The sequence below is a fragment of the Sparus aurata genome, chromosome 4 (assembly GCF_900880675.1).
Source record: "Sparus aurata chromosome 4, fSpaAur1.1, whole genome shotgun sequence".
Lineage (NCBI taxonomy): Eukaryota > Metazoa > Chordata > Actinopteri > Spariformes > Sparidae > Sparus > Sparus aurata.
In genome coordinates, this window is record NC_044190.1 from 6,074,131 (window position 1) to 6,101,484 (window position 27,354).

The following is a 27,354-nucleotide window of genomic DNA, read 5'->3' on the forward strand; positions in this document are numbered from 1 at the left end:
GTATGTGTGTTTTATTGTGTTGTGATGGCACTGACAGCTATATGTCTGACATGTAAAAGCCCAACAAGGGACGAGAGCTTAACATTAGCAACAGTTATAAACTCTGCTGAACTGCATTGTGCCTGTCAGAGAAGTTTCCATCCATCACTCTTCCAACCCATCATTCTTTTCAGGGTCACAGGGGCAGCAGATGGCTCTCAGCAGCTGACATTGGTGGACCCTGGATAAGTCTCCAGCTCATCACAGGGTTGACATAAAGGGAGAAAACAACTATCTATGTTCACGGACAATTAAGGGTAAGACGTGTCCCTGGATGGTGAGGAGGCAGCAGTGTGAGAACATGCAGGCTGCACAGAGGGACCTATACAGAGTGACCCACACAGGGTGACCTGCACAGGGGTATCTGCATGGAGGGACTTGCCCAGTCTCAATCCCAGGTCCTTGTTGCTGAGGGGTGACACTGCCCCACCATGCTGCCCCAAATAATACTCAAATCAATAACTTATCTTTAATTGATACGGAATATGGCAAATCAATGTGACCAGTGCTGTAGCTGCTGGGCCACTGACAGGCTGTGGTGCAGACAGACTCCTCAGGACCAGCACCAGAGCCTTGAACCAGCCTCTGGCTTTCCGCCCGCACTGTATTTGTTTTCATTCTGCAGATCTGACCAATAACAGCTGAGCCTGGGAGGAGACGGCCCGCCCTCATGTTAGCCACGCCTCTATGTTCAAGGAACACCGCTTCATACATACACTGTTGTTAGCGACGTAGCCACTACGGCCAATTTCATTTTTGACATTTTCATGTGCGACCACTTCTCAGAACTTCACTTTTTTGTCACGGCCGAGTGAATACACGAGTGGCGGTTTACTGGTTGGACTGCGTTACACCAGTGTGTCAACTTGTCGCTGGTGGCAGCCTGCGAGGTAAGTTAGTATTAGCTTGTTAGCCGGATACCCTGTACTGATGGGGGTTGGTTGTTGTGCTAACGTAGCATATAGCTGCTATATAACCTTGCTGAACAGACCAGATAGCGATCCAACTTAGGTTGCCTTTATTTGATGACTTAACATTTTCGTGTATTTTCGAGTCCCGACAAAATACCATGTGGGATCGAGAGCGGCTACATTAGCGTACAGCGCCGATAAGTTAGTCAAGCTAGTTTAAGTAAAGCTAGCAGGCTAAGAGCGGCGACCATGAATTAACGTTAGCTGACATGCTAACGCTGAGCAGATTGACCTGACAACATGCATTTTTGTTGTTAGTTTGCTCTTGCTATATCGGTCTTTACTGGTTGGGTCTGGATTTTATGACACAGACGTTACTAGCGGAAAAGCAGTTTGTGTGTTTACGATTTTTTTTCCTGTCGAACTTCTCGCATAACTTGACGTTAATGCGACGTTAACGTTATGAAGAAGCTAGTGTTAGCTTGTTAGCTAGCCAGCGTTCTTCCTGACCTAACCAGCTAACGTTATCATTACCAGAATTAGTTACTGACCATGTAACTTTATTTAAGTATTCAAATGTAACGGTAGCCTATCCTTTACAAACTTAGCAGCCGAGCGTGTTGACAGTTGCGATGAAGCATGGCTGTTTTCTTTTCGGTATCTTTAGCTAACAGAAATGGTAACGTCAGTTAGCCGACACGTTCAGCTCATCTGGATTTTTTAGCAAGCCGAGTCCCGTTTACTGAGGACGGTCAGCGATGACCCGGGAGTGACAAACCGACACTCACTGGTTCTTTATGCCGACTAGCAGTTTCTGCATTTAATAAAGGTTAGCTCGCTTGCCACTAAACTTCCAGCTAGGACGAAAGCCAACGTCAGCCATCAGACTAGCGAAAGCGGTCAGCTCACCGAAAACGGCTGGCGTTAAGCTCGGTGTTTGGCAGAGAGGGGGAGGGGATGAGGCAGGGCTACAGCGAGTGGCAGCGCCTACATGCCTATAAAATGTTGGCTGGCAGCAAAATGTTAGCTTTCAGAAGCGCTAGTCAACTGATTTCGACTTCTTTCACTGTCTGCCTTCTTAGCTTCGCGTTCGGCAAAGAATATTTGGAGCTGGATTTGCGACAGGCGCGATCTCGGCGTCTGAAGACCGGACGCTCAGGCACCGTGTTTTCCGAAATTGGTGGTGCAGGACGGTGAGGCGCAATGTCGGCTGCCCGCTGACCAGCTGCAGTGACGTCTGCTGAGGGACCGTCGATAAATTACATGTCGCTATAAATGTGTGTGAATGTGCTGAGAAACATCCAGACAGACACAACGTTTATTAAGCATTATGCAATCGTTAAAATGGCTTTTATATTGTCCAATTGTGTGGTTGTAATTTTTTGTTTATTTTTTATCGCCCAATAATTAGTCTGAAATGCTCAGAAAAGTGTTTCTAAAGTGAGACTTTATATTATCAGCCAGTGTCAGTGTGCACTGGGCCCGGTCCATTATCTGCCTGGGCCCATATTCAGCATTTACTGATTAGCAGTACAGGGTATTTTTCTTTTTCTTTTTGTTATATTGCTGATAAAAAAAATCTAATTTTAACATTTAAAAATGTGATGCTGTGGCTCCGCCCACAATACTACAAGGTGTGGTAACATGTCAAAAATGAATTACCAATAAATGCTGAGTAGTCTGAATCTGCAAGTACCTATAAATTCAATTTATCAATGTTAAGTATTAATTAGCGGAAAAAGGAAAAACTCAAGCAAAGTACCTGAAAATTGTACTTAAGAACAGTACTTAAGTTAATTGTAATTTATTTTATCACTGGTTCTTCACAATTTTGACACAAAGACTTTCAGTTTGGCTGCAAATGAATATCGGTTCCAAACATCAGTTTTTAGTCTCATTGATTCCTAATAATTGGTTTCTGCCCTGAAAAGCCACATTGTTCGACCTCAACTCTGTACCTTGTACTTACATACCAACATAGATCTGACGGCTCTAATCAGCGTTTTGAGATCCCCTCTTAAATTGTAAACCAACATGTAGAGAGGAGCTGTGATGTCTGGATGCAAAGACACAGATGAGACCAAATTATAGATTAAGACACAAGGAGAATTGATTCCAATACTTGTGGCGTTCAACATGGTACTTGTCAGATCGAGCCACACGGCGTGAACGATGCCAAAGCAGCGTCAAACGAGAACCGAGTGAGTTGAAAGTACTGAACTCAAGCAATATTTTTTGCATGACTCTGTTTCGCGGATTTCTATCAGTGTTGACATTCACACTGATGTCATGACATCAGCATGGCTGATGTCCAGGCATTCATTAACAGTAAAGGAGAAAAAGATCATTGTGGCGGTTTACGGACACCCAGAGCCTACGACGCAGCGCTCCACCTGTGCCTAGACAGGACAACGAGCTTGTGTGGAGGAAAGTGAGCAAGGATGTCGGACTACCAGGTAAATATGTATGTGTATATGTGTATATAGGTGTACTTGTTTACAGCAATATGTATGACTTGAATCTGAACTAAGTTAGCATGAGGATTGGACAGAGTTAGCATCAACCACAGGTAACAACAGTAATTACAGTTCATGTTTTGTGTGTTTCTTCTCAGATGAAGTGGAAAAGTCTCAGGGACATGTATTAGAGAGAAAAGAAAAGGGAGACTGAGAGAAGAAGGGGGTCAGCAGCAGGGAACGGGGGAAAGTGGAGGTACTCGTGGTCCTGTCTTTCCTTGACCCCTTGGTTACACCAATGCAGACCAGCAAGAAGATGGTGTGGGGGGCGGTGGATGACAGGACCACAGAGGAGTGTCCAGAGATGGCAGCAGTAATGAACACAGGAGGCCGGCTGACAAGTGAAGACAACAGACACAGAAAAACATAATGAAAGAGTCAAGCAAGATATGACATGTATTGATAAAAGTAGGGTTGCATTCATCAACAAATAGAACATGAACTGTCTTTATTGTCCTTTATGTTAGATTAACAGATATTTGTCATCCAAATATTAATATTTAAAGCAATGATAACTGTATAACCTGCTGTTGTGATGAAATGCAGTCGTCTTACAAAGTCTGGTGTTCTTGTTTCTAACAGGGAGGAGAAGCAGTCAGAAGAGGCAGACTGGCCCAGAGGAGCCGACTCAACATGCTCTTATTTATTTGATCAGAGATTTGGTTTATTTGTCATTTTGAGTGTTTGTTTTTGTAAATAGTTGTGGAAATATTTTTTAAATAAATACAGTTCCATGTGGATTTTGACTGAATTCATTTAATTTATTTTCAAAAATATGCTTGACACTCAGGGGGGAAAAACTTGAACAATCATGATATCTTTTTTACAGGATACATACATTCATATCAGCTGTAGCAAGTTAATATGATGATTATATTGAGTCACCTCCTGTCCAAGAGGCTGCCCCAGTTCTGAACCGTAATGTGGCTGTCACTTGACAGACGGTCCCTAACTGGCTGCTACAGCCATTTGGTTGGTCAGTGATATCATGTCTATTTAGAGAGAAGCTGATTTCTTCACGGCCTTTTAGTTTCACACACAGAGTTAGTTTTAAGCATTGTCCCTGGTCTTATTTTATTTATATACTGATTGATTGTGATTTTGTGGATTTGTTTGAATTGTTCATCAGTATGCCAATACTTGTAAAGATAGTGCATAAAGAAAGGTTGAATGTAAGATAATGGTGTTGATTGGAAATATCAAAGTGTCACTCTGGTGGAGCCTTTAACGCCTCGTGGATCACAATAACAGTAAAAATGTGCGATCAGGCTTGTTTTTAAAGACCTTTAACATGTCCTGGCATAGGTTCATTGAAACCGTGCATCAAAAGCCATAAGATAGTTACGTTTTTTTTAATAATTGATTTTTTATAAACTAATTAACCTTTAAAGTGCCTCAAATGACTTCAACAGTTCTAAACTAGTAGGATCCCTGTTAACTGTCATTCTTTCTCTTTCCACTTTAGCCCTTGTGAGTATGCATATACAATGAAGAGGCGTGTGGAGGACCCGGAACTAGTATTTGCACCTCAGCAGCAGCAGTCACGCCGACCTCCAGTTCAAGGAACTGCAGACAGCTTCCAGCACCGGGCCCTCGCCCCAGCCCAGACTGTGATAGAGGCATCTGCAGACAACATGCAGCCATCCACTGGCATCCAGTATTCTCTCCCACAAGGCTACCAGGTCTGAAGACTGATACCAGTTGATTTTAAACTCGCTCTTTCAGTGAGCTGATCACATGGAAGAAATGTTAAAGTGCTTCTTCTTAAAGTAGCAGTCTCTGAACTGAATGTTAATTCAGAAGTGTACCGTTCTGTTTTAAGCTGTCCTTTATTCAGTTTAATTGTAGAAATGTGCAGAAGACATAGGACGAGGACATCTGTACAATCTGTGGATCCTGAAGTCCTTGTCACTTCTTCCTGAACAGGTCCCTACAATGCCTCAGAACACAGGTGGACATGGGCACGGACATAATGCAGCACCTCATGTTGGTCCCCACGCACACAGCCTAGCAGTTCAGGCCCAGGGCCCAGCAGTGGTCCAAGGTCATGTTCATCCACCCACAGCTATGACTTCAACCCAAGGACAGCAACAGTTTCAGCGGCTGAAGGTAACCCCACCGTAGAAACAAGTAGTTGTAGTGCACAGCAATACCTTTAGTGTTAAGTTGAACGGTCTTTTTGAACTTATTTGACTTTTACAAATTTGAACTAATTTTCATTCTATATTCAGTGTGACAGAATATCAGACCTGAGGAGAGAAATTATACAATGTTTGTTCTCCTTTGCTCTACAGGTTGAAGACGCCTTGTCCTATCTGGATCAAGTGAAGCTGCAGTTTGGGAATCAGCCGCAAGTTTATAATGATTTCCTTGATATTATGAAAGAGTTCAAGTCTCAGAGGTCAGTTCTGATTTTATTGACATATCCTCATCAATTAAAACAATCTATATGAAGTTTTATATATGCAACATGAAGACCAGTCTCTAGATGATGAATAAGATGCTAAATTACTCTCATTCATTCTTCCACTACAGCATAGACACTCCTGGAGTCATCAACCGCGTGTCACAGCTCTTCAAGGGCCACCCAGACCTCATTATGGGTTTTAACACTTTCCTGCCACCCGGATATAAGATCGAGGTTCAAACCAACGATTTAGTCAACGTTACCACGCCAGGTCAGATCCACTACATCACCCCTCACGGTATATCTGTTCATAACATCCCTGTAAGTGGAGCATCCAGCCAACCTGCGAGCCAGCCCCAGCACCAGAGTCTGCCACAGGCTGGTCCGCACACTACCACGGCGGCCACCGCCACCGCGGCCACCGCCACCGTTACCCCAACAACCACCACCACTCCAACGATACCCACCCAACCTGCTCCGAATAAAACCAGCAAGGTAGAATACAGGCTGATACGTTGATTGATTGTGTCCTTGAAGTTTTCATTTAAGTTGCTTCACAGTAAATAACATTTGAATTTGACTTGAGATACAAAAAGTTTTTGTACACCAAACTGAATCTTCACCTGATGGGAGTTCAATGACATGCTCTCTCTCTTTTGTCTATCCCATCAGCCAATTCAGTCTCCAGCCCATACACCCACCAGCCAGCCCAACCCATCCATCCCCTCCTACGCCTCACCACGCTCACCTTCTGTTCAGTCCCACACTCCTGTGAGCAGCACGCCGTCCGGTGGGCCCGCACTCCAGAACAACCAGCCAGTGGAGTTCAACCACGCTATAAATTATGTCAACAAGATCAAGAACCGCTTCCAGGGTCAGCCAGACATCTACAAAGCCTTCTTGGAAATCCTACACACATACCAGGTAAGAAAAGGAATGCCATGTGGACAGTGTAGCATATGCAAACTGTTGATAGCCAGTGTAAGTGTGTTTTTCACCTTCCTTTTTGTCTTCAATTATAACATTTCCAGAAGGAACAGCGAAATGCTAAAGAGGCAGGAGGCAACTACACCCCGGCACTGACAGAGCAGGAGGTCTACACTCAGGTGGCAAGACTCTTCAAAAACCAGGAGGACTTGCTCTCAGAGTTCGGACAGTTCCTGCCCGATGCAAACAGCTCGATGGTAAGTTTCCGTGAACACACTTTAGCTGGACTTGATTTGAGAAATGTGTTTGGTGCTGGCATTGTTTCTGGCTGTCTGGGTGCTCTGATGCTAGCAAAGGCAGCCTGCCAGCCTTTTCCTAATAAGATTAAGCCTGGCTCGTGTTTTCAGTAGCTTCCATGGTATAGTTGATGCTTAATAAAAATCAGTTGCTCAGATTTGCTGGGAATCTTTTTTTTGGCTTCTGAAGGGGGTCATGACAAAACATTTGAGAACCACTGCATTTACAGTCCTGCTGAAAATGTAAAACTCTAATGACAAAGACTAAGTTCACTTTTGTGACCTTTCTCTGGTGACATATTGTGCAATGTTCTATTCAGCTTCTGGGCAAGGCTACACCAGACAGGGCAGAGTCGGTGCGTAATGATCACGGTGGCACAGTAAAGAGACCCTTACTGAACAACAAGCAGAGGCTTAGCCAGAACGGCCTGCCAATCAGGAGACCCACAGGAGTGGGAGCCACACCACCTGTCAAGGTACACACCACGCTGCTGCTGCTGTCTGTATATATTCACCTGTTTGTGGTGTTTGTTTCTTCTGCAAAGACAAATTGTCTTTTAATTTACATTTATGAGGACTAAATATTAGCAAAACCCCTGACTAATACAGTTCAGCATCTCAGGCTACAGTTCAGTCTTTGTTTTAACGGACTGTTTTATTTTGGGCAACTGGATGTGTTTAAATTTTCCCAAACCTCAGAGTAATAGTATTGTCTTTTTATAAGAAGATTTACCCTTTTCTTTTTGGATAGCATGCAACAATCATAATGTTTTTATTTCTTTACACTTTTGTAGAAGAAACCTAAAATAATGGGGAAAGACCACAGCATGAGTGAAGTCGGCAAACACAGCACCAGCACTGAAACGATGTTCTTTGAGAAGGTCAGTATTATTACAGGTAGCACAAGTAGTTTTTAAAGATAAACCAGGAAGGAAAGTTTGTTAATTTCCTTTTCCTTTAACAGGTGAGAAAGGCTCTTAGGAGCTCTGAGGCCTATGACAACTTCCTGCGGTGTCTTCACATTTTCAATCAAGAAGTAATCTCTCGCGCTGAGCTGGTGCAGCTTGTCATCCCATTTCTTGCGTGAGTTTAAACACACACACCAAAAGTCACCAGCGCTTCAGGGCCTCTGACTGTGTTACTGTACTTGAGATGTAAACAGGCACTCATTTCTATGTATATCGTACTGTGGTACTACCAAGTACAGCCACTCAATAGGAATTTTAGTATATAATGAGCAATATATTGTGATGTTTTTTCAGATGTAACATTATGTCTTTTTTTTACTCGTCAGAGATTAAATTTAACGAAATATAGTATTGATTTTGTATCTACATCAAATGTAATACACTTTTCAACTACCAGTGTCTTTACTACACAAACCTGTCAACCACATGGCCATAGCCTCACTGTTAATTGTTGCAAATTTATTATGCCGTGATTGATAGAAAATTCCCGGAGCTTTTCACATGGTTTAAAAACTTCCTGGGCTACCGAGAGTCCAGCCATGGGGAGTTGAGCCATGCCGAGAGTTTACCTAAGGAGCGCGCAACAGAGGGCATCGCCATGGAAATTGACTACGCTTCCTGCAAGAGGCTGGGGTCCAGCTACAGAGCACTGCCCAAGAGCTACCAGCAGCCCAAGTGCACAGGCAGGACGCCACTGTGCAGAGAGGTGAGTCACTAGAGGAAGTCTGCTTATTAAAGATAGTCCTGTCTTGATAACATGTTTATTCTCTCCTGCAGGGTTACCAGGTACAATGTCAGTGTATCTGGAAAATAGCCTCAGGAGTACGACTGGTGTTTTGTTCAGTTGCTGCTTCTAAATTTACAGTCACCAGGCACTGAATGTGCTTTTAATAGATACATTGAATAGTCAATAAAAAGTCAACAAATGTTAACTTAATAGAACATACATTTTTTAACCTACTATTTTTTGTGATTGATCATCAACAAATCCGAGAAATGATTTAAGAAATATTTGGTTTCAGATGAGCAAAATTGACATTAATTGATTCCCCCCCCCACGATAATCCTTTTTTTTTCTTCTTTTAAACAAACATTACAGGATTGCAGCGTCGATATCAAGTGCAACTTGAATTCTGAATATTCTAATCGAGCCTTTTGAGCTGTAGTTGATTGTTATCAGTGGGTCTTAGTTTTCACACTTTTTTACACCCTTTTCTAAAGTAGAAAAGGGTCTAAATTATTGTGTTTGAATTATTTATTTATCCTTTGCCTCCTGTAAATTCGACATGATTGCAAATAAGAATCTTCACAGAAAACCTGTAAGCATACGTTTAAATTGAATGGGATGCTGTGTTGCAGGTCCTGAATGACACATGGGTGTCGTTCCCGTCGTGGTCAGAGGATTCTACGTTTGTAAGCTCCAAGAAGACTCAATATGAGGAGCACATTTACAGATGTGAGGATGAGCGCTTTGAGGTGAGGAACACTCAGTCCAAACACATGGTCTCAGATGTTTACAGCACTTTATCTCCATGATGCACTTTGATCTGAAGTCAGAAGACCACAAAAAAGCCATAGATTTAAAATATTCTACACAAACATTATTGCCGACAAAAGCAAGGAAACTCAACTTTAAATGCTTTAAAACAACACACACTGCTGCACTGCTTACGTTTACACTGATCACAGTGTAAAATATTACGTATATACAATGTATAGTAGTCTATTTCTGACCTTTTTATTATATAGTTTATTTTTTACTGTTATTATTGTTATTGCAGTATTACTGTCCTTTGGCCGCTGTGGTGAAGAAATGTTCCCTTTTGCGGGACAAATGAAGGAATTCTGATTCTGATTCCCTTTTAGCTTGATGTTGTGTTGGAAGCTAACCTTGCCACGATACGAGCCCTGGAGACGGTGCAGCGGAGGCTGTCTCGCATGTCGGCTGAGGAGCAGCTGCGCTTCAAGCTTGACAACACAATGGGCGGCTCCTCGGAGGTCATTCACCGCAAAGCCATCCAGAGGATATATGGAGACAAGGCTCACGACATCATCGACGGACTCAAGAGGAACCCGGCGGTGTCTGTCCCCATAGTGCTGAAAAGGTTCAAAGTCGGATTTTAGTTTCTTATCTGCCTCTGTTCAGGTCTTAACAGTTGTTCATATTTTATGAGATTGGATTTAGAAAGACTTAAAGATGTCTGTTTGTGTGACTGTTCCAGATTAAAAATGAAGGATGAGGAGTGGAGAGAAGCTCAAAGAGGCTTCAACAAAATCTGGCGGGAGCAGAATGAAAAGTATTACCTGAAGTCTCTCGACCATCAAGGCATCAACTTCAAGCAGAACGACACCAAAGTGCTGCGCTCAAAGACCTTACTGAACGAAATCGAGATGCTCTATGATGATGTAAGCAAACACGTTCTCTTGAAAATAATCTGATGAATTTAAAAGAAAGGAAACCTTATGACCCATGATCGATGGATGGTGGCACAATAATTTCTTTCCACAATTGCACAGTTGGATTTATGTTGTGAAGCTGTAAATGGGACATGGCTCATTTTATCTAGTTTATTATATTTATATGTCTAATAAGTAAAAATGCCTCCAAATTCAGCTCAGTCTACTTCTTTCTATGTCCTGTAGCGCCAGGAGCGATCGTCAGAGGAAGCTGCCACACTGCCACTGAGCGGCCCACACATGACCCTGACCTATGATGACAGCCAAATCCTGGAGGACGCGGCTGCCCTCATCATCCACCACGTCAAAAGACAGGTGGGAATCCAGAAAGAAGACAAGTACAAGATAAAACAGATCATCAACCACTTCATCCCTGATCTGCTGTTTGCACGGCGAGGTGAGCTCTCTGATGTGGAGGAGGATGAAGAAGAGGAGGAAGAGGACATGGAAATGGACCCAGACGGCCCAAAGAAGCACAACGGCCTGCCAGGAAGCAGCCCATCAAAGTCCAAGCTCCTCTTCAGCAACACGGCAGCTCAGAAGCTGCGAGGCACGGATGATGCCTATAACCTGTTGTTTGTGAACAACTACTGGTATATCTTCCTTCGTCTTCACCACATTCTCTGTTCTCGTTTGCTAAAAATCTATGGGCAAGCTGAGAAGCAGATTGAGGAGGATGCCCGTGAACGAGAGTGGGAAAGAGAGGTTTTGGGGCTCATAAGAGAGAAGAATGAAAACCCAGCAATCCAACTGAAGATGAGAGAGCCAAGTAAGAGATAATACTTTTTAGTTGGCTCTCTTAAGTTTTCTATAATTGCACTTAAATCCTTCCATGACACAACCGCGGCGCATTACATGTTGTCATTTTTCACTAATGATTTAACTCATTTACTGTTTTCTGCCTGCAGTGGATGTTGAGGTGGAGGACTATTATTCAGTGTTTCTGGAAATGGTGCGTAATCTTTTGGATGGAAACATGGAGCCGGCTCAGTACGAAGACTCCCTGAGGGAAATGTTTACCATCCATGCCTACATTGCCTTCACTATGGACAAACTCATCCAAAGCATTGTTCGGCAGGTCAGCAATTCATCTTTATATCATATTATGTGATTTATGTGTTTCAAAAAGATGCGTAGCATCTGTACTATATGTGGGTTAGTGTTGCTGCACTTCACAGTCTTAATCTAATGAGATTGGTTACTGTGGACACAGATGTCACATACTAAATCTGTTGCCTTTTCAGCTCCAACACCTTGTCACAGATGATGTCTGTGTGCGTGTGACGGACATGTACCTCAGCGAATGTGCCAATAAAGCTACTGGGGGCACATTGTCCACACAGTCATCCAGGGCCACAGCAGAGGGCACCTACCAGCGCAAATCAGAGCAGCTTATGTCAGATGAGAACTGCTTCAAGGTATGACAAGGCCAGAAATTAATGATAACATAGTGCATCTGTCTAAACTATTATGAACACCTAATTTTTATGCAACTTCCTCTGATTGCTTTTGATTCGTCTAGTTGATGTTTGCAAAGAGCCAAGGATCTGTGAGTCTGGCTATGGAGCTGCTGGACACAGAAGAGGAGAACTCTGATGAGCCAGCAGAGGCAGAGGTAAGAGTCAGTCAGTATTAAATTATAGTTCATAAATTGTATCTTCAGTTCATTAGGTACGTGTACTTAGCTACATCTTGTGTAGTACAACCTGCCACCAATATGAGAGCTGCAGATATATTATGAGGAGTGGTAGTGAAATGGTTTGCGTGAGTATATATATGAGTTGAAATGTGTGACGCTACGCTTTAGTTTAGTAGTACTTTGTCACTGTACTGTAGTACATTAAGTGCAGGCACTCTGCTTCCATGTCGGAGGATGACTCCCAGCCAAAGATTATTTAGCAGGGGGAAGAAAGTGGGCATGGCAATTGGAGGACATATATGCTGCTTGTCAATGTGGTAGATGGTGAGGGATTCAAAGAGTCGGATCTGTAACATTGCCTTGAGTCGAAGCATGTTAGGACATTGAGAGCCACGGTGACTAAACAAAGGGAAAAGCACTTTGACCAGAAGAATGAGAAAGTTAAGGGCAGACAGGCTTACGTGAGCTCTGACAAGTGACTGCTGGGCAGCTCTCTCAAACAAAAGGTAGCTTCACACCTACCTGTAACTTCATCAGTGCTGACTGGGAGATGCAGTCCAGACACAGCAACAAAACAGAGAGTGGAAATGCTGTGCTCCTCAATCAGAGCCTCTCCATCCAGCACATGTCAGGCAGCTTAATGAGTCGATGGAGCACCGGGTTAAATGGAATGGCTCCTGAATATCACATCATTTTGCACTTTTTTTCTTAATTAAGAGGTTGGTTACTGGTTATGGATGCCGGCTTTTTAAAAGCAAAATTAACCAGGACTGACATCCCTAGTCTAAACCAATATGTCTGCAGTAAGTTTACGTAAGGTGATTTTGTGTCAGGCTTCAAGTAATAATGTGAGATCACCTATCATTTACAACACAGTGGTTAAAACATGGAATGATTTACCTTAACGGCCGTAAGCTCTGTCTGGTTTAGTAGAGACTTCTAAGCTGAATTATGTCGTTATGCTGTTTTGTATATTTAATTCATGTGCTCTGTCCTGCACAGAGGTGGTCGGACTATGTGGGGAGATACCTAAACTCAGATTCTGCATCTCCGGAGCTGCGAGAGCATCTCGCCCAGAAGCCGGTGTTCCTCCCCAGGTGAGGCCCCAGCCATGTCTCCCTCTTGTCTGCACACTATAAGCTTCTGTCCTGAGGCTCTAGGCAGCCGAGCAGCCACTCCACTGTTGACAAGCCAAACCAGCTGCCAAACACAACTCTTTTCAGAGATAGAAACAGTGGCACTTCTGCACAAGCCTGACTTAGGAAGCTCTCTGTAATCACAAACATCTTCATCAGGGGCATCAGAGCTCTGCCTTTTTAGTAAAAAAACAAACAGATGGTTTGAAGGTAGATTTAAAATGAGTAACTTCACAGCTACAGTGAAACTTTTGCAGTGACTGAATGCCCAACTGTTTGTTAGGAATCTCATCACCCTCCAACATTTTTCAGTTTCTGACATCTGCCTCACATGGAAGATTGCACTTTACATGGCCATCTTTTAAAAAAAAAAAATGGAATTTATTTATTCATTGATTCAGTTCCTTTTTAATGGGAATTTTATTTATTAACATTAAGGTTTTTTAAAAGTGGTTTTGGCTTGATCGTGGGTTTTGAATTCCCTCTTTAGCAGACAGCTGTGAGGAATCATCTGGTTTGATTATTCGCATTGTATTGAATTTAAAATGATGATTTTTTTTCATTGTGTAACATAAGAACGAAGGTCATTGAATGCACAGAAAAACAAATGGGTTCCAACTTTTTCATTTTAATTTAATTTTTCTACGATGTCTTTGACCTGAGATTAAGAGACTGAAGCTCTTGTGTTGGACCTGAAAGACTTTGTTAAGACAACAGTGAAGTCCTGGTTTCCTTTTCTACCTTATCATGCCCTTTGTTTGTAACTGTATTCAGATCAAAGGTCCTGTATGTGACTTAATCACTGTTTGCAAATGTAAATGTTGAAATGTCCATTTGTTTAAGTCTGTTATACTCAGTGTTATGTTTGTAATAATAACTCTCAGTGGAAACAGTGCACTCCCGTTGCAACTTTTTTGTTGTTGGTGAGGATTCTTCCACTGGTTTGACGGAGATTAGTGCTCATTAGTTTTTAAAAACTCTGGTCAAGCACATTATCTGCAACACTTGTACAGAGGAGAAGGGTTTGTAAATAAAATGATTGTCTAAATTGTATGTTCATGTTGGTGTATTTCTTTCCTGACACCTGAGAGCTGTGCATGGAGGCGTGGTTGTGTCCGCTCTATCTTATAGCTCCCGTTGAGTGTTGCACATAAAGTCTGTCATTGCTTTTTGGTGCTTGTTTGAGTTAAATGTTTCTTTGAGATGGCTGTCCATTACCATAAACATTTCAAAAGTATTTAAAGCACAAGCAAATCTTGTTCTTAGTTTTCTCTTATTCAACCCATTGCATAAATCTGGTGCCTGACTATGATTTATCAGTGGGCTCACCCACATCTTGTCCTTTTCTCTTTTTATTTTTCATCAAATCTATGAGAGATCAGCAGCACAAGAGGTCAAAAGACTTCACAAATACCTTCACAAACACCTTAAATGGCGGTAAAAACTCAAGCCGTTTCTTTTCCAGTTGTGTTGGGTCTTCATCTCATGATCATAACACTCTGTACATTGTTGGTGAAAGTATGTGCACATCAAAGTATTCTCAGCTCATATTTTTTGATTGGTATCCAATCAGGCAGCAATTTTCTAGTGTTTGTTTCTAACAGTTTTTACCTGAAATTGGCCTCACTGTCATGTCTTTTAAGTGGAGCCCTGAATGCAAAAATATGCTTCATGGTTTCAGTCCCCGCTCACCTGTACCCTCAGTGGTAAGTACACATTTAAAACTTTCATTCAGGTGGGGTGAATAATTGCATTTTTTATAACCTGCACAAAATCAGGAGCCATTTCCAATTATTTGTTTGCAAAGCAGATTTCGATTTGAACTGTGGTTGTGCAACGGAAGTGCACTGTACAGAAATGTTACGACTGCTGCCTCTGCTGCTCTTATAGATCCACATTTCCCACGAATGATTTGACTCCCAATCTAATTCTATTACTCGGTGAGTTGCAATGCATGGGTTTAAAAATAATTGTTTAAAGGGACAGTCCTCTCAAATTTGTTTATACTGCTTTAAAATTTGCTTAATGTCATGGTTATTGCACCTGATCACATCCCCTAGACTTTAAAATGCTACATACTGTCAAACATAAAATTGTGTCATATGTTACAAGTGAAATAAAACTGATTTCATAAATTTGTGCGAACTTTCCCTGTAAACGTGATGCACCCCTTTGATGTGGAGTAATCAGAAGAATTCCTCTGGGGTCACTCAGTCTTGTTCATGCTTGTCGATCTGTTTCGGCTTTCAGGAATTTGCGACGAATAAGGAAGTGCCAGCGAGGATGGGAGCAACTGCAGCAGGACAGGATGAACAAGGGCCCCTCGGACAAGTTGCAGGACGGCAGCAGTGAGCTAAAGATGGAGTGCATGTTCAAGCTCAACTCCTACAAGATGGTCTATGTCTGCAAGTCAGAGGACTACATGTACAGGCACACTGCACTCACACGAGCTCATCAGGTAAGCACAGAAAATATTAAACGTACTTACTGTAGATCTGTTCCCGCTTCATTATTAAAAGTTGTGCCTGTGTGCCTGGACTGAAAATCTAAAATATTAAAAATGTGTCTTCATCAACATCCTGCAGATTTTGTTGTCAACAGAGCAACAAAAGAAGCGTTCACAACCACTGCAGACATCGCAGTGCATGAAGCATTACCAGAGTTTAGCTCAGGTGCAGCACACAAGCCAATTAGGGCTCGAGGACTAATGGATGTAGTTAGACCCCAGCGGACATTTTCAAAAAATTTTTAGGGTTATCTGTTGTAGCTTTTCCAACTTTTTGTACACCATAAAATAATATTAGTCCATCATTATGTAAAGAATTACGAACTTTTTATTGAAAACATTTTCCTCAAATGCGCCATCAAACACGTGTACTTAAGTCGCACTGATTTAGAGGATTACTATTCGATAGACAATACTTCACTCGCATAAATGCTGTGTAGTATTAATAATATGTGAGAACAAGCAGGATATATAAAATATATTTTACTTGTTGAGGAATTGAACAGTGCTGCTGGTGCAGTTGTGCAACTGCTGCATCAGTAATGGTTCATTCAGGACAGTTAATAATGTTATGTTATTTTACACAATGATTTCCAAATGCTATCAACAGTTAGCAATATATAGGTAGTGTGTGTGTTGTTACCTCCAGTAGTGAGAAAGTATTTTAGCAGTAGTTTGTCATTAACTTCATGTTTTGGGGTCATAATCAAGTAAAGGGTTTTACAGAATGTGTGCTTGTTCTTTACAAATGATAATAACTCTTTGTGTGTTGTAGTCTAAAAGGCAATTTTAAACCTAATATATGTATTAATATAACTTTTTTTAAAATATCTAAATAGATAACAAGAACCCTTCAGCATTTATGCTGTGGTGAGAGAAAGCCTCCGAGTGAGTGTGCATGATTTGTGGGGCCGACACTTCACGTCTTCAGAAAAGTTACATCCACATTCACTTGCAGTGATTTTCTCAAGTCCCCAAAGGAAAAGAGCTGAAGGTTGTCATTAAAACTAGTCTTCCATTTTCAGCAGTCCGGTGGTTGTCTTGATGTCACAACCTGATTTAATGAGCTCACTCTGTGGAGGTTTATTTCTGTGCCTTTCTTGTATTTTTGACCTGGTGTCTATGTCGCTGAGCTGTGTTGTTCTGGTGTTTAGTCCCAACAGCGGGTCAACACACGCCTGCACAGACGCTTCCAGGCCTGGCTGGACACCTGGGCCAAAGAGCATGTGACCAGCGACATGGCTGTCGACAACCAGAAGTGGCTGATGGGAGTTGAACGAGAAGGCATGCTGTCCTGCACCACCACCTGCAGCCCGGAGGTCCTCCATTATCTCAACATTAACAAGTACCGGGTGAAGTACAGAACACTGTAGTCGCCCTTCAGGATGATAAACTGTGGCCGTCTTCACACGACAAGCTGCCAGTGATGACTTCACACACACAGTAGCTCCATGTGGAGTTTTCCAAACTGCTGTTACCGGATTCAGTTGCCAAAAAATCTTTAAGGTTGTTAATCCACAATTTAAATGGGATGTAAGTTGTCCACTCTTTGTGAATGTGCCGGAACTGATTCAGGAACTTTTGTCCTAACTTTTAAGCTTTTACTGCAATATGAAATATATATGAATAAATATATATGAATATATGAAATGCAGATTTTTACACACAATTTGATATACAGAGAAAACACTCCTCACTGCATCTTCTCTTTGGATCAGTCCACAGTTTAAACCTGCTCAAAGCGGTCGAGCATTTCATAACCTCAGAAACTCAACAGTGAAGTCAAAGTGTTTTTAGGGCCACTTCATCATTTTACAGGAATCCAAACAAACAACCTCAGTTGTTCTCTTTAGTAAGAACAAGTACCTGTTACTTCTGTTTGAAATGTGTGTTGTTGGACTTCCAGCTGTAAACTTGTGTAGCCTGTGAATGTTTCCCTTTTTGCTGGTGAAAGTGCAATAAGGCACTCTTAACAGTATGAATATATATACTCAACATCTCTGGCAAGTGCTGGGTAGTTGCTTGGTGTCAATACAATGCCAGCAGTGTGTATCGAGGACAATAATATATGACCGCCCAAACAGTTTGTGTAAATATGTTGTTTATATCTAGATTTTTTTTTATCAGATGTTATTGATGTGTAGCGTACATTAACACACACATAGTGTCAGTCTTTAGTTAGAGGTTGCAGAGAAATTTATTAAGAAAATGCAAAATTGTAACTGTTTTTTACCAAAGGATGTTCTATAGAGCTCTTTCTCCCTTTTGGTCCGTTGTGTTGTCCTCAAGTCTTTATTCAGTAGGAACAAATGACCCATTTTATATAAAAGCCCTTTCTGCGCATTTCTACCTTCAGTTGTTGACATGATTTTCACTCGTGGTTTTAAGATGATTGAATGTAGCTGAGCAGCAATCTCTCCTTTTGGAAAGTACAGTCCCTATTTTCAAAATACTGCAGTCTTAACAGTACTATTAACTTTTTGTTGTATTTAAACTTTACCAAATGGTTAGAATCTGTACAACAGCTTCGTGGTCTCACCTATAAAAACTGTACATAAGTTGTGTTTATTTTTCATGCCCAGTGCTGCCAACAAACACTGACTGATGTACAGTCTATACGTGAATGTCAGCCGTGTGACTTGTGTACAGTTCAAGGATGAAGAAAACAAACAAGCAATAATTCTCTCGCAGTTTTATCAGTTTGTATTTGCAGCTGAAATACAAATGTGAATGTTGTGTTCCCTTAAAAGAGGGATGTAAGCTACGGATGTTTATTGCCTTTTCCTCTCTAAAGTTTGTGTAATGATGCTGGGTTTGTGGATTCAGCAGGACAGGTTAGTTGAAAGGTATCCATTATACTCGACATACGAGCGACAGGCTTTTCATTACATTACAGAAATGTATGCAGCCAAGAGAAGCTGTCTGACAAAATTTCATCCATTTTCATATTTCTGATCCGCATCAAACGCGATGGTCAGTAACTTACCAGCTACAGACAATCTTGGAACAGTTTATTATCTGGGTTTTTATTTTTATATTTAGTGTGTTTAATAAAGAACACCACCGGATGTCCCGCAGAGCTGATTGTACATAAAGACATGGTTTGTACCTTGTTTATTGTCTCTTCTCTTGACTTTTCTGATGTTGTACATGAGTGTTAGTATGGTGTTTGGCATTAAACTATCCTTTGAATAGACTGAAGCTCAGCTGATCACTTGTTACTTTATTTCTGCCTTGTGTTTGTTTGAAATCGGTCATTTCATGGAGCCATGTTGCTCATTTTCAGGTTCATTTTATTTTGGGTCTTTAAAGAACTTTAATGCTTTAAAGCTTAAATCAAGTGAAAAGGTCATTTTCTCATGAGCTTACATACATTCAGAGTTCTTCTGAAACCAGTGGAGTCCCTGCCTGCTGGCTGAAAAAGAAGGTTTAAGGCACTCTCGCTTTAAATTTACCTTTCAGAAGCTCATCCACATTCTTTGGTCTGTGGTTTTGACCAGAAAGTTATTTGTCACCAGTGCACTACCAAACAAACAGGACAACACAGAACATTTTGGACGGCTCTGCACATTTTAAAGGTTTAAACAAAAATTCTTACAAATTGCTCCTTGACAATATGACCAAAAATATTCTGCTTTTGATTGTTTTAATTTTCAATGCTAAAGAAAATTATATACAAAAAGGAACAAAGCCGTAATATTTAATATCGTTTGTGTTTTTCATGAAGATGCAAAACACTGGATGCTGATTTAACATGAAAATTCTCCCACCGGAGAAAACGGAAAGGTTTGTTGTTGGAAACGTGGATTCTACTGCGCTCGTCCGTAGATCCTCGTGCACAACACGTCATCGGCTCCGAAGATCTGCAACGAGATTACAGTTCTGATTAGAGCTGATGTAGTTTTACTTTGCACACGCACACACACACACACACACACACACACACACACACACACACACACACACACACACACACACACACACACACACACACACACACAGGAAATAAATCTCCTGCTATTAACCCTTCATAGTGTGTATATATGTGTTTATGTGCATCATCAGCACCACCTGTTCTCACCCATCCATTACTGGTTTTCATACGTTATTGCTGCTGCACAACCAGTCTACATAAGTCTTTTCATCACTATTTTACAATTGTCTGCCACAGTATGATATTTATTTGTTTATTCTTTTTATTTTTATTCCTGTATTTAGAATTCAGAGGGAGCCTGAAACAATTATTCTATTGTACAAGGTGGCAGAGTTACACACATGCTTTCCTCAAGTAGAAGTCCAGATACTCGTGTCAAACAGACGCTGGTAAAAGTAGAAGAACTGATTTTAGTCTTTACTCCACTAAAAGTAATAGAGTACAGGCTCTGAAATGTACTCGGAGTATATAAGTGAGACGTTTCCCTCTGAAGGACATTTGTAACACCTGAGAAATATCTGCTTACGTACAGTATTCTAAAGTATAAGTACATCGTTACTTCAGCTTCTGCTGTGATTGGTGTGCACAGGACAATTAAAGACATCTAAAAGGCTGAAATAAGGCATGAAGTATTTTCCCTCTCAGCCACATGTTTTGATCTCCCTGAGTGTCTTCAGTAACAGTGTAATTGCCTAAATGCTGGCCAACATCATAATCCTAATTTGACTCAGCTGCCTGCTAAATGAAACAGACATGACAAAAACTGGTATGAAAATGAGGAAGAACCGGTGGAAGCCCCAGGTTACAGGTGGGAGTCCAAAGATGTATGGGAGTCCCAGGGGCGCAGCATTAAAGCCACAGATCATCATTATCTCGGGCCTGGCAGTGTGGCAGGACAGAGGAAACAGGCTGGCGCTGTGAAAAATGGAGCTGAGACGACTCCGTCTGGCACGTGGCGCGATGCTGAGGGAGACATTAACTGGAGGTAACACCAGGGTCCAATGGCATCTCTCAACAACATGATCAATGAGGCCAATTAAAGCCCAGCGGACAACACACACAGATCTGACACCACGGTTCATCTGAATCCAGAACCATCATAAAGCAGCCGACCTAGGAATGAATTCATCTTTAAAAATCAATACTCGTTGGCCTGAAATGGAAAGGAAGTATATGAGATTCCTGGCGTTGGACAACTAAAAGAGTGGTCGCACATTCTGACACATTCATCCTCGTCCCTTGCTACTGTAGCGTCTTCGTGGTCCTTACAGTCGGCCCAGCTCAGATCAACCTGAGCAGTCAGCCACATGTTGTCTTCATTAAGCTCCACATCGTCCTCTCTGCCTGCCTCTATTCGACTTCATGAGCATTTCTGTGTGTTTACTAAGAGGTGAAGAGTGAACTGAGATCCTGTAGAAGAGTTTATGAGGAGCAGCTAACAGAGGGTTTACAGCAGGCCTCCTCTATTCACCAATATTACAACTGATGATAACAAGTGTATCAGGGATCTCATGAAAATTACATAAACAGGTCCACATGATTAAAGATGTGGTAACTTTCCCATCCTACTGACTGACAGCAGAGTTGTGTCACAGCTGTATACTGAAGAAAGTGACAAATGAAGTACGATTAAATTAGCCAACAGAAACAGTTTCACCATTTCATCTGTCATCACCCGCGTTCATTCAGCAGGACATGAGACTGAATAAAGATCTTAAAGAGGCCTGTGTGGTTCTGGAGAACAGATTCAAACCCAGAATTTAAAGATTTACAATATTAATGAGGTAAAAATACAAACTCAGAAATATTTATTTTTTCCATCAGTGAATAAACCAGCTGTTCTCAGAGCAGAATAAGGTCCCAGAACACTGTCTGAAGATAGAAAGGTGGCAGGGTCTGCCACATATAAACACAGTAAAACAGTATAAACTGTGTTGTTCTTTAAGGTCAGTTTGTTCATTCAGTATTAAGTTTCTCTAGGCATCAAACAAGACAGGTGATGAAGCCAATCTTTCCCTTCTGATTTAACGATAACTCAGCGCTTCTTTCTGTGTTCTAAAAGGTTCTTCTGGTTTGTTTCAGTTGGTAACTGAAGTGTGGGCCGGTACCGTGAGTCTGTTTCTCTGCTTCATCATTCAGATGTTCAAATCTCTGCAGCACATTTGGTCAGAGAAAGTTATGTATAAATTAAAGATCATAATTAAGAACATCCGACCTCTCTCCTCACTGGAATCACAGCAAAACTCATGATCCTTTCTCTCTTCGGTTTGTGTCAGTCAGACGACAGCTGGTCGCTCCACAACAATCAGACAGTCTCTTGAATATAAACACTTTTCAAAGCTTCGCTCTCAGTTTGAAAACATGCATTCAGTCTGAACTATAGCCGCTCTTGAATTCTTCCCTGATTACATCTCTGCAGAGCAGAGTGAGTCAGTGAAGAGGAGGTCTCCATCAGCCAAACTGGACTCGGCTTTGTTGTCCATCTGGACAATAAATTCAAGCAGGCCCAGATGTTTACGGAAAAAAAGACTGATCGGTCTCAGTGATCTTGAATTGCCAGGAACTGAAGGCAGAAGTGTTTCTGATGGATGCAAGATCATGAGTGCTGTCTGACAACACAACACACGGCCGTGAAAGGTTAATTCTTTCCTGTATAAATCATAATGAAGTTTCCCAGTGGAGTCCCAGAATACGTGCTGCTGCAGGCTGTAACACATAATTCACTTGTTTTCAGCCTTTTGTGCATTTTCTTTCTTTTATTTATTAGGCGCATGAAGCCAAAACTGGAATCAGATCAAGGTCAGAGTCTGACTCCTGGTCCACTGTTCAGACCTTTCAGTCCTTCTCTTTAATACGACTGTCTATTGATGTTTATCTTTAACTTGAGTTTGAAACATAATGAAATATCACTCCATCATAATAGTGAGCTGTCTCTCAAATGCAGACGATCCACACCCTCAGAGAGATGGATGTTGTGTCCAGTGGGAGCGCAGAACATTTTCTAGAAATTACGTAGTATTTTGGAAAAAAGTTGACCAGATCGTGGAACATTTTCACATCTGGTGTCACGCCCAGCTGTGGCCTTACCCGACCATCTATCTGGTTTCTGCATCTGCCCTGATTTCTTGCCTGATGTCAGATATGGATTCAGAAGTCTGGACCCAGGCTACATGGTTCTGCCGGCATGGGAATATGTTCAGTTTGCTTTCTTTCCAAGAGAAAGATGAAAGGACTGATAGCACTCTGAGGTTGTATCTCTCATTTAAAAACTGCAGCTGCAAATGTTTATTTCGGCTCCGTCGGCAGAATGAAATGTCAAACCAGATTCTTTGACTGTGATTCAACATGTAGAAACACAGATATGACAGTTTAAAATGTATAACATTTAGATTACATGACTGTGACCTGCCTGTCACACGGGGAGGCAGAGGAAATGGACGGTGTTTCAACATTTGTAAGCGTCACAACACCGAATATTTTCACACAACCTGTTTGTGACAACAGCACCAGGTATGTAAAGATGATCTTTTCCTGACCAAGTGTTTTTTGTGCCTAAACATGGACCGTAAGCACAGCGCTGTCACAACATTATATTGAATATTCAACCTAAAGAAACTTGCAAACATCAAATGTATAAAAAATGCATGGAACAACATTTATCTCGTTTAATCTGTTCTACAGTTTAAAAGCCAAAGATCTTCAGTTTACTCCCATAATGAACCACAAAACCAGGAAATATTCACGTTTTTGCAGCACAGATTTATCTATTTTTATGCTTGATAAACACTAAAGGTGCTCGTAGGTGTGTTCTATCGGCTTCAGACAGAGCCAGGCGAGCTGTTTTCCTGTTTCCAGTCTTTTGGTGCAGTCCATTTTGACATGAGAAGTCAGAATGTTCTGTCACATGTTTCAACTGGAACGCTCCCTGAAGTCATCACCAAGCCTAACTTCAAAATCCAAAATGGCTGCCCCATGCATCAAAAATGAGAAAAGGATGTAGAATGTAGTGTTCGTCAACACTTCTACGCTCTCTGTGTGGTTTTAAATGAATCTGTTCAGCCTCAGTCTGTGGACATATTGCCACGGTGTGTGTGGGAGGTGAAGACTCTGTAATGTGCCGCTATCATTTACAACCTCTGAGCTAAATGGGACGCAGCATTTATGTGCTAAACCAAGCAAAGCTGCTGCTGGCAGTAGTTTCATATTGTGAAAGAGCAGGAGTGTCATTTACCTCCTCCTCTGGGTCCAGCCAAGAATGCAAACAAGCAATTTCAAACTATTCGTCTGAGGGAAGCTGCACAGCACAACTGTGCTTGAGACAAACATGGAGGACGGTCCCTTCAGACAGGTTTTCTGATTGGCCTAAAAACAAACGATGACCCATGTGGCTGAAGACAGCGGCCTCCAAATGTGACACCACAACCCAGTTTGCGAAACATCCAAACATCTGTTCATTGACCTGCTGAGACTTCAGATGAAAATGGAAGTCACTGTCTTCATGAATCTTGGAGCCACGTTTGTAAAAGAAAACTCTGAGAGAAGGATCCATGAGAGACACACGAGGCTCCAGGAGTGTGTTGATCTACACCGTGCTCTGTATACTGGATTCATTAGATTGAGTCTACAGCTGCATTTATGGCTCTGTTCTTATCTGTCTGCAGGAAGCTCAACGAACAACTCACCAGTATGAGTTCATCCCCTTTGAGTTCTCGGCTCCAGAAGGTTTTCGGGCCGTTCCCGCTCAGCAGAGTCTGTTTGCAGTAAATCTTGTTTTCTGTTTCCCAAGTGGCCAAACTCTGTGGAGAAAACACCAGTGTGTTTGTCTATCACATCTTTAGCTTGTTGTTACAGTTTCAGATTTTCTTACTTCCTTGGAGCCACTTTTCCTGTAATAAAGTAGTAATAATTTCAAATTATCTCATCCAACATCACAGAAAGGCCTTGAGGGAATCTCTTTCAAATTCAGAAGAAATGTTACCTCAGACTCGAGGATGAACTGATTTGATTTGAGGTCAAAGGTCAGGGTCACTGTGACCTCACAGGTTGAGCTGGGTCCTTCTGTCATATTCGCTGTATTGATGCTTGATCATGTGTTAAATTCACCTCCAGGATGATGTGTTCAAGTGTCAGTGGAATTTATTTGTACTTTATATTTATAAGGTGAACAATTCCTAATTCTCTGGTGTACATCATGTGCTGTTATAACAGTTTAATTCACTCACCTTACACTTTCTCCCGTCCACCGTCTCCTCATTAAACTCCTCTCCGATACAGAAGTTGATCTCCGTGGTGCGGACGGTGGTGGAAGTCTTGATGTAGAAGTGCTCACCGTTCTGCTTGATCTCCACATGGGGCTTGGATGCAGCCGCCACTGCCACCTTCCTCAGCATTGGATTCACAACTGGGAACACAATACAGAGTGAGTCCAGGCAACAGAGCCAGGGACCACGGTTCAAGACAGAGTTTCAACTGTGAGTGTGAAACTACATATCAGTATCAGTAAAACCAGGAACCAAGTGGTTTTGGTGCATGACCTAACTGGGGCTTAAGAACAAGAAACATGAAAGTTACAACATATTCATGGTGAGCGTAAACATCCACAGCCAACATTTATTCTGTTTATTGATCTGAAATAAGGCTGATGAGTCTGTTAAATAGTGAATTGATAAGATTCACAAAAACCACTGAGTAAAAGGTCGTCTGTCTCCACATTTTATAATTTGACGTGCTTTATGTCTCTGGCAGCTGATGGTTGATCACAAAGACCTCCTGTTTCAGAGATTACAACTATTTACTCCATGAATGCATAAAGGTGGAGAGGTCTATGCCACAGTGAAATAACTCAGATAATACATTTAAGGAGTTGGTTTGTCATCATAAAATGATCGTCCAGTGAGTGCGATAGCTTTCACCAGATGTTGTGAATATGGAGCGTGCAGTGACAAGGTGATGAGAGGGAGGAATGCTGGTGCGTTTGCTTTGTTTAGCTCTGCTTTAGATCATGATGGAGTCTTTTCCTCCAAATGAGGGGAAAACCTATAAACCCACTGTCGCACATTGACAAACAATTAGACGAGAGAACGTTTCAGTCTGTTTCCCATCCATCCTCCTCGTGTGCTCCATCACTCACAACGCAGCAGCAGTGCATGAGATTCCTCGTCCTGTAATTAAAACCAGTCGTGCTGGAATCTGGAACGATCTCCTGCAGCCACACTTCTGTACGAAAAACCATTAAAACTGCTCAAATTAGACACGTTGGATCTGTGCAAACATGGAGGAAAATATAACCTTTAATTGTAGCTTGTTTTATTAAATCAAATCTTAGTTAAGTCTCATCAAGTGTCATGCATTTTTTGTAATTCTTAGTTTTTTACGATCTATATTCCAGGATTAGTTGTCCACAGTGCAGATAATTCAGTAGACCTCTATCGTCCTCAGTCACTTGATAACTTTCAAAATCTCTTTCTCTAAAACACATTCACACCTTCATTAAAAACAAAGAATACAGGTTCCTCACCCAGAGCTTTGAGCAACTCCTCAAATTTGTCGCTGCTTTTCATTTTCCAGGTTCCTTCAAAATTGGGCATTTTTCTTATGTGGTTCTGAATCAGCCTTCGCCTCCTGTCGTCTGTCTCCTCTGATCCCTTCCTCCAGACTCTCTGTCTCCCTCCTCCTCTCCTCCCAGTGCACTGATCCCACAAGACCAAACCTCCTTCTCCTCCTCCTTCTCCTCCTCCACACACACTAATTACACACACATTTACAGACACTCTCCTCCACACACACATTCTTAATGGTTTATTCTCGATGGAGGGTTCTTTTAATGGCCGTGCTGAATTATGGTTCATTTGGAAGTCTTGCATTGTTAAAGCTCTTTAAGCATCAGTCTTGTTTTGCAGCTTTCTCACAGCTGAAAAGAGGATTATCTACTTTTCTTTCTATATGGAGGGGTTAGGCCGTGTTTGTTCACCCAATTAAAACATTTTCACACTTTTTTCCATTTGAATCTCGTCCCACAGACAGTTTTGGGTTTATTCGTCTAGGTTTGAGAGACCTGCCTCTGAGGTTTCTGCCTCCACCATAATACTATAATGGTTAATATGATTGTGTCTGCAGTGCTCAATTAAACAGTTCATTTATATCTCGCATGGTGAGACAGGATGTGGTAAAAAAAAAAAGTGTACGTCCTCAACGTGCCATCAAACACCAGAACATCTAAACATCAACATGTGGGAATTCTGCATTAAAAGATTTCACAAATGATGACCTTTGTTATATAATATGAGTCGTGTACTTTTATTATCCCAAATGTTTCCCCAAGTTTACTCAAGATAACGGTGTGTTTCATTTGGTCGGAGAACAAGAGAGTCAGCGACCAAGACTAAACTTAACACATATAAAACATGATAACATCAGCACCCGGCAGAGACTCTGATTCACTCTTAGTTTCCCCTCTCCTCTCTGCAACGTTGTGTGTACATGACTGAAAGTGCATTTCCCCTCCTGCTCCAGTCAGCAGCCAACAGTACAGAACAGAAACACCTGAAAACTGAGGTCACGTCTGCGTATCGCTGCTGCAGTCAGACTGATAAACAGGTGTGAAGATAAATCCACTTCT

The 27,354-nt window shown here is 41.7% G+C and overlaps 2 protein-coding genes across 6 annotated transcripts; one reads left to right on the plus strand and one right to left on the minus strand.

Annotated features, from left to right (window-relative positions):
* Positions 1-705: 705 nt before the first annotated feature.
* Positions 706-19,008, plus strand: LOC115580146 (paired amphipathic helix protein Sin3a-like). 5 transcript variants are annotated; one of them, XM_030414120.1, is made up of 22 exons: positions 706-929; positions 4,932-5,148; positions 5,393-5,575; positions 5,761-5,867; positions 6,002-6,368; positions 6,546-6,797; positions 6,905-7,057; positions 7,417-7,572; positions 7,891-7,977; positions 8,061-8,179; positions 8,545-8,770; positions 9,424-9,540; positions 9,931-10,169; positions 10,287-10,470; positions 10,708-11,290; positions 11,430-11,599; positions 11,766-11,939; positions 12,044-12,136; positions 13,163-13,257; positions 14,978-15,002; positions 15,187-15,236; positions 15,547-15,685. In XM_030414120.1, exons 2-21 carry the CDS (start codon positions 4,954-4,956, stop codon positions 15,205-15,207), a joined length of 3,546 nt encoding a protein of 1,181 aa, XP_030269980.1. In that variant the 5' UTR covers positions 706-929; positions 4,932-4,953; the 3' UTR covers positions 15,208-15,236; positions 15,547-15,685. The 5 variants fall into 5 exon arrangements, 4 of the variants coding, with proteins under 4 accessions (XP_030269980.1, XP_030269976.1, XP_030269979.1 ...); XR_003983821.1 differs by having other exon boundaries at positions 14,978-15,236; positions 15,547-15,645; XM_030414116.1 differs by lacking the exons at positions 14,978-15,002; positions 15,187-15,236 and adding an exon at positions 16,957-19,008 and having other exon boundaries at positions 15,547-15,754.
* On the minus strand, positions 17,981-26,407 carry LOC115580147 (cellular retinoic acid-binding protein 1-like). The gene is made up of 4 exons (XM_030414121.1): positions 26,254-26,407; positions 24,959-25,137; positions 24,419-24,532; positions 17,981-19,665 (listed from the first exon to the last, which is right to left on the minus strand). The coding sequence occupies exons 1-4, from the start codon at positions 26,321-26,323 to the stop codon at positions 19,612-19,614; spliced, it is 417 nt and encodes a 138-aa protein (XP_030269981.1). The 5' UTR covers positions 26,324-26,407; the 3' UTR covers positions 17,981-19,611.
* Between the last annotated feature and the right edge of the window lie 947 nt (positions 26,408-27,354).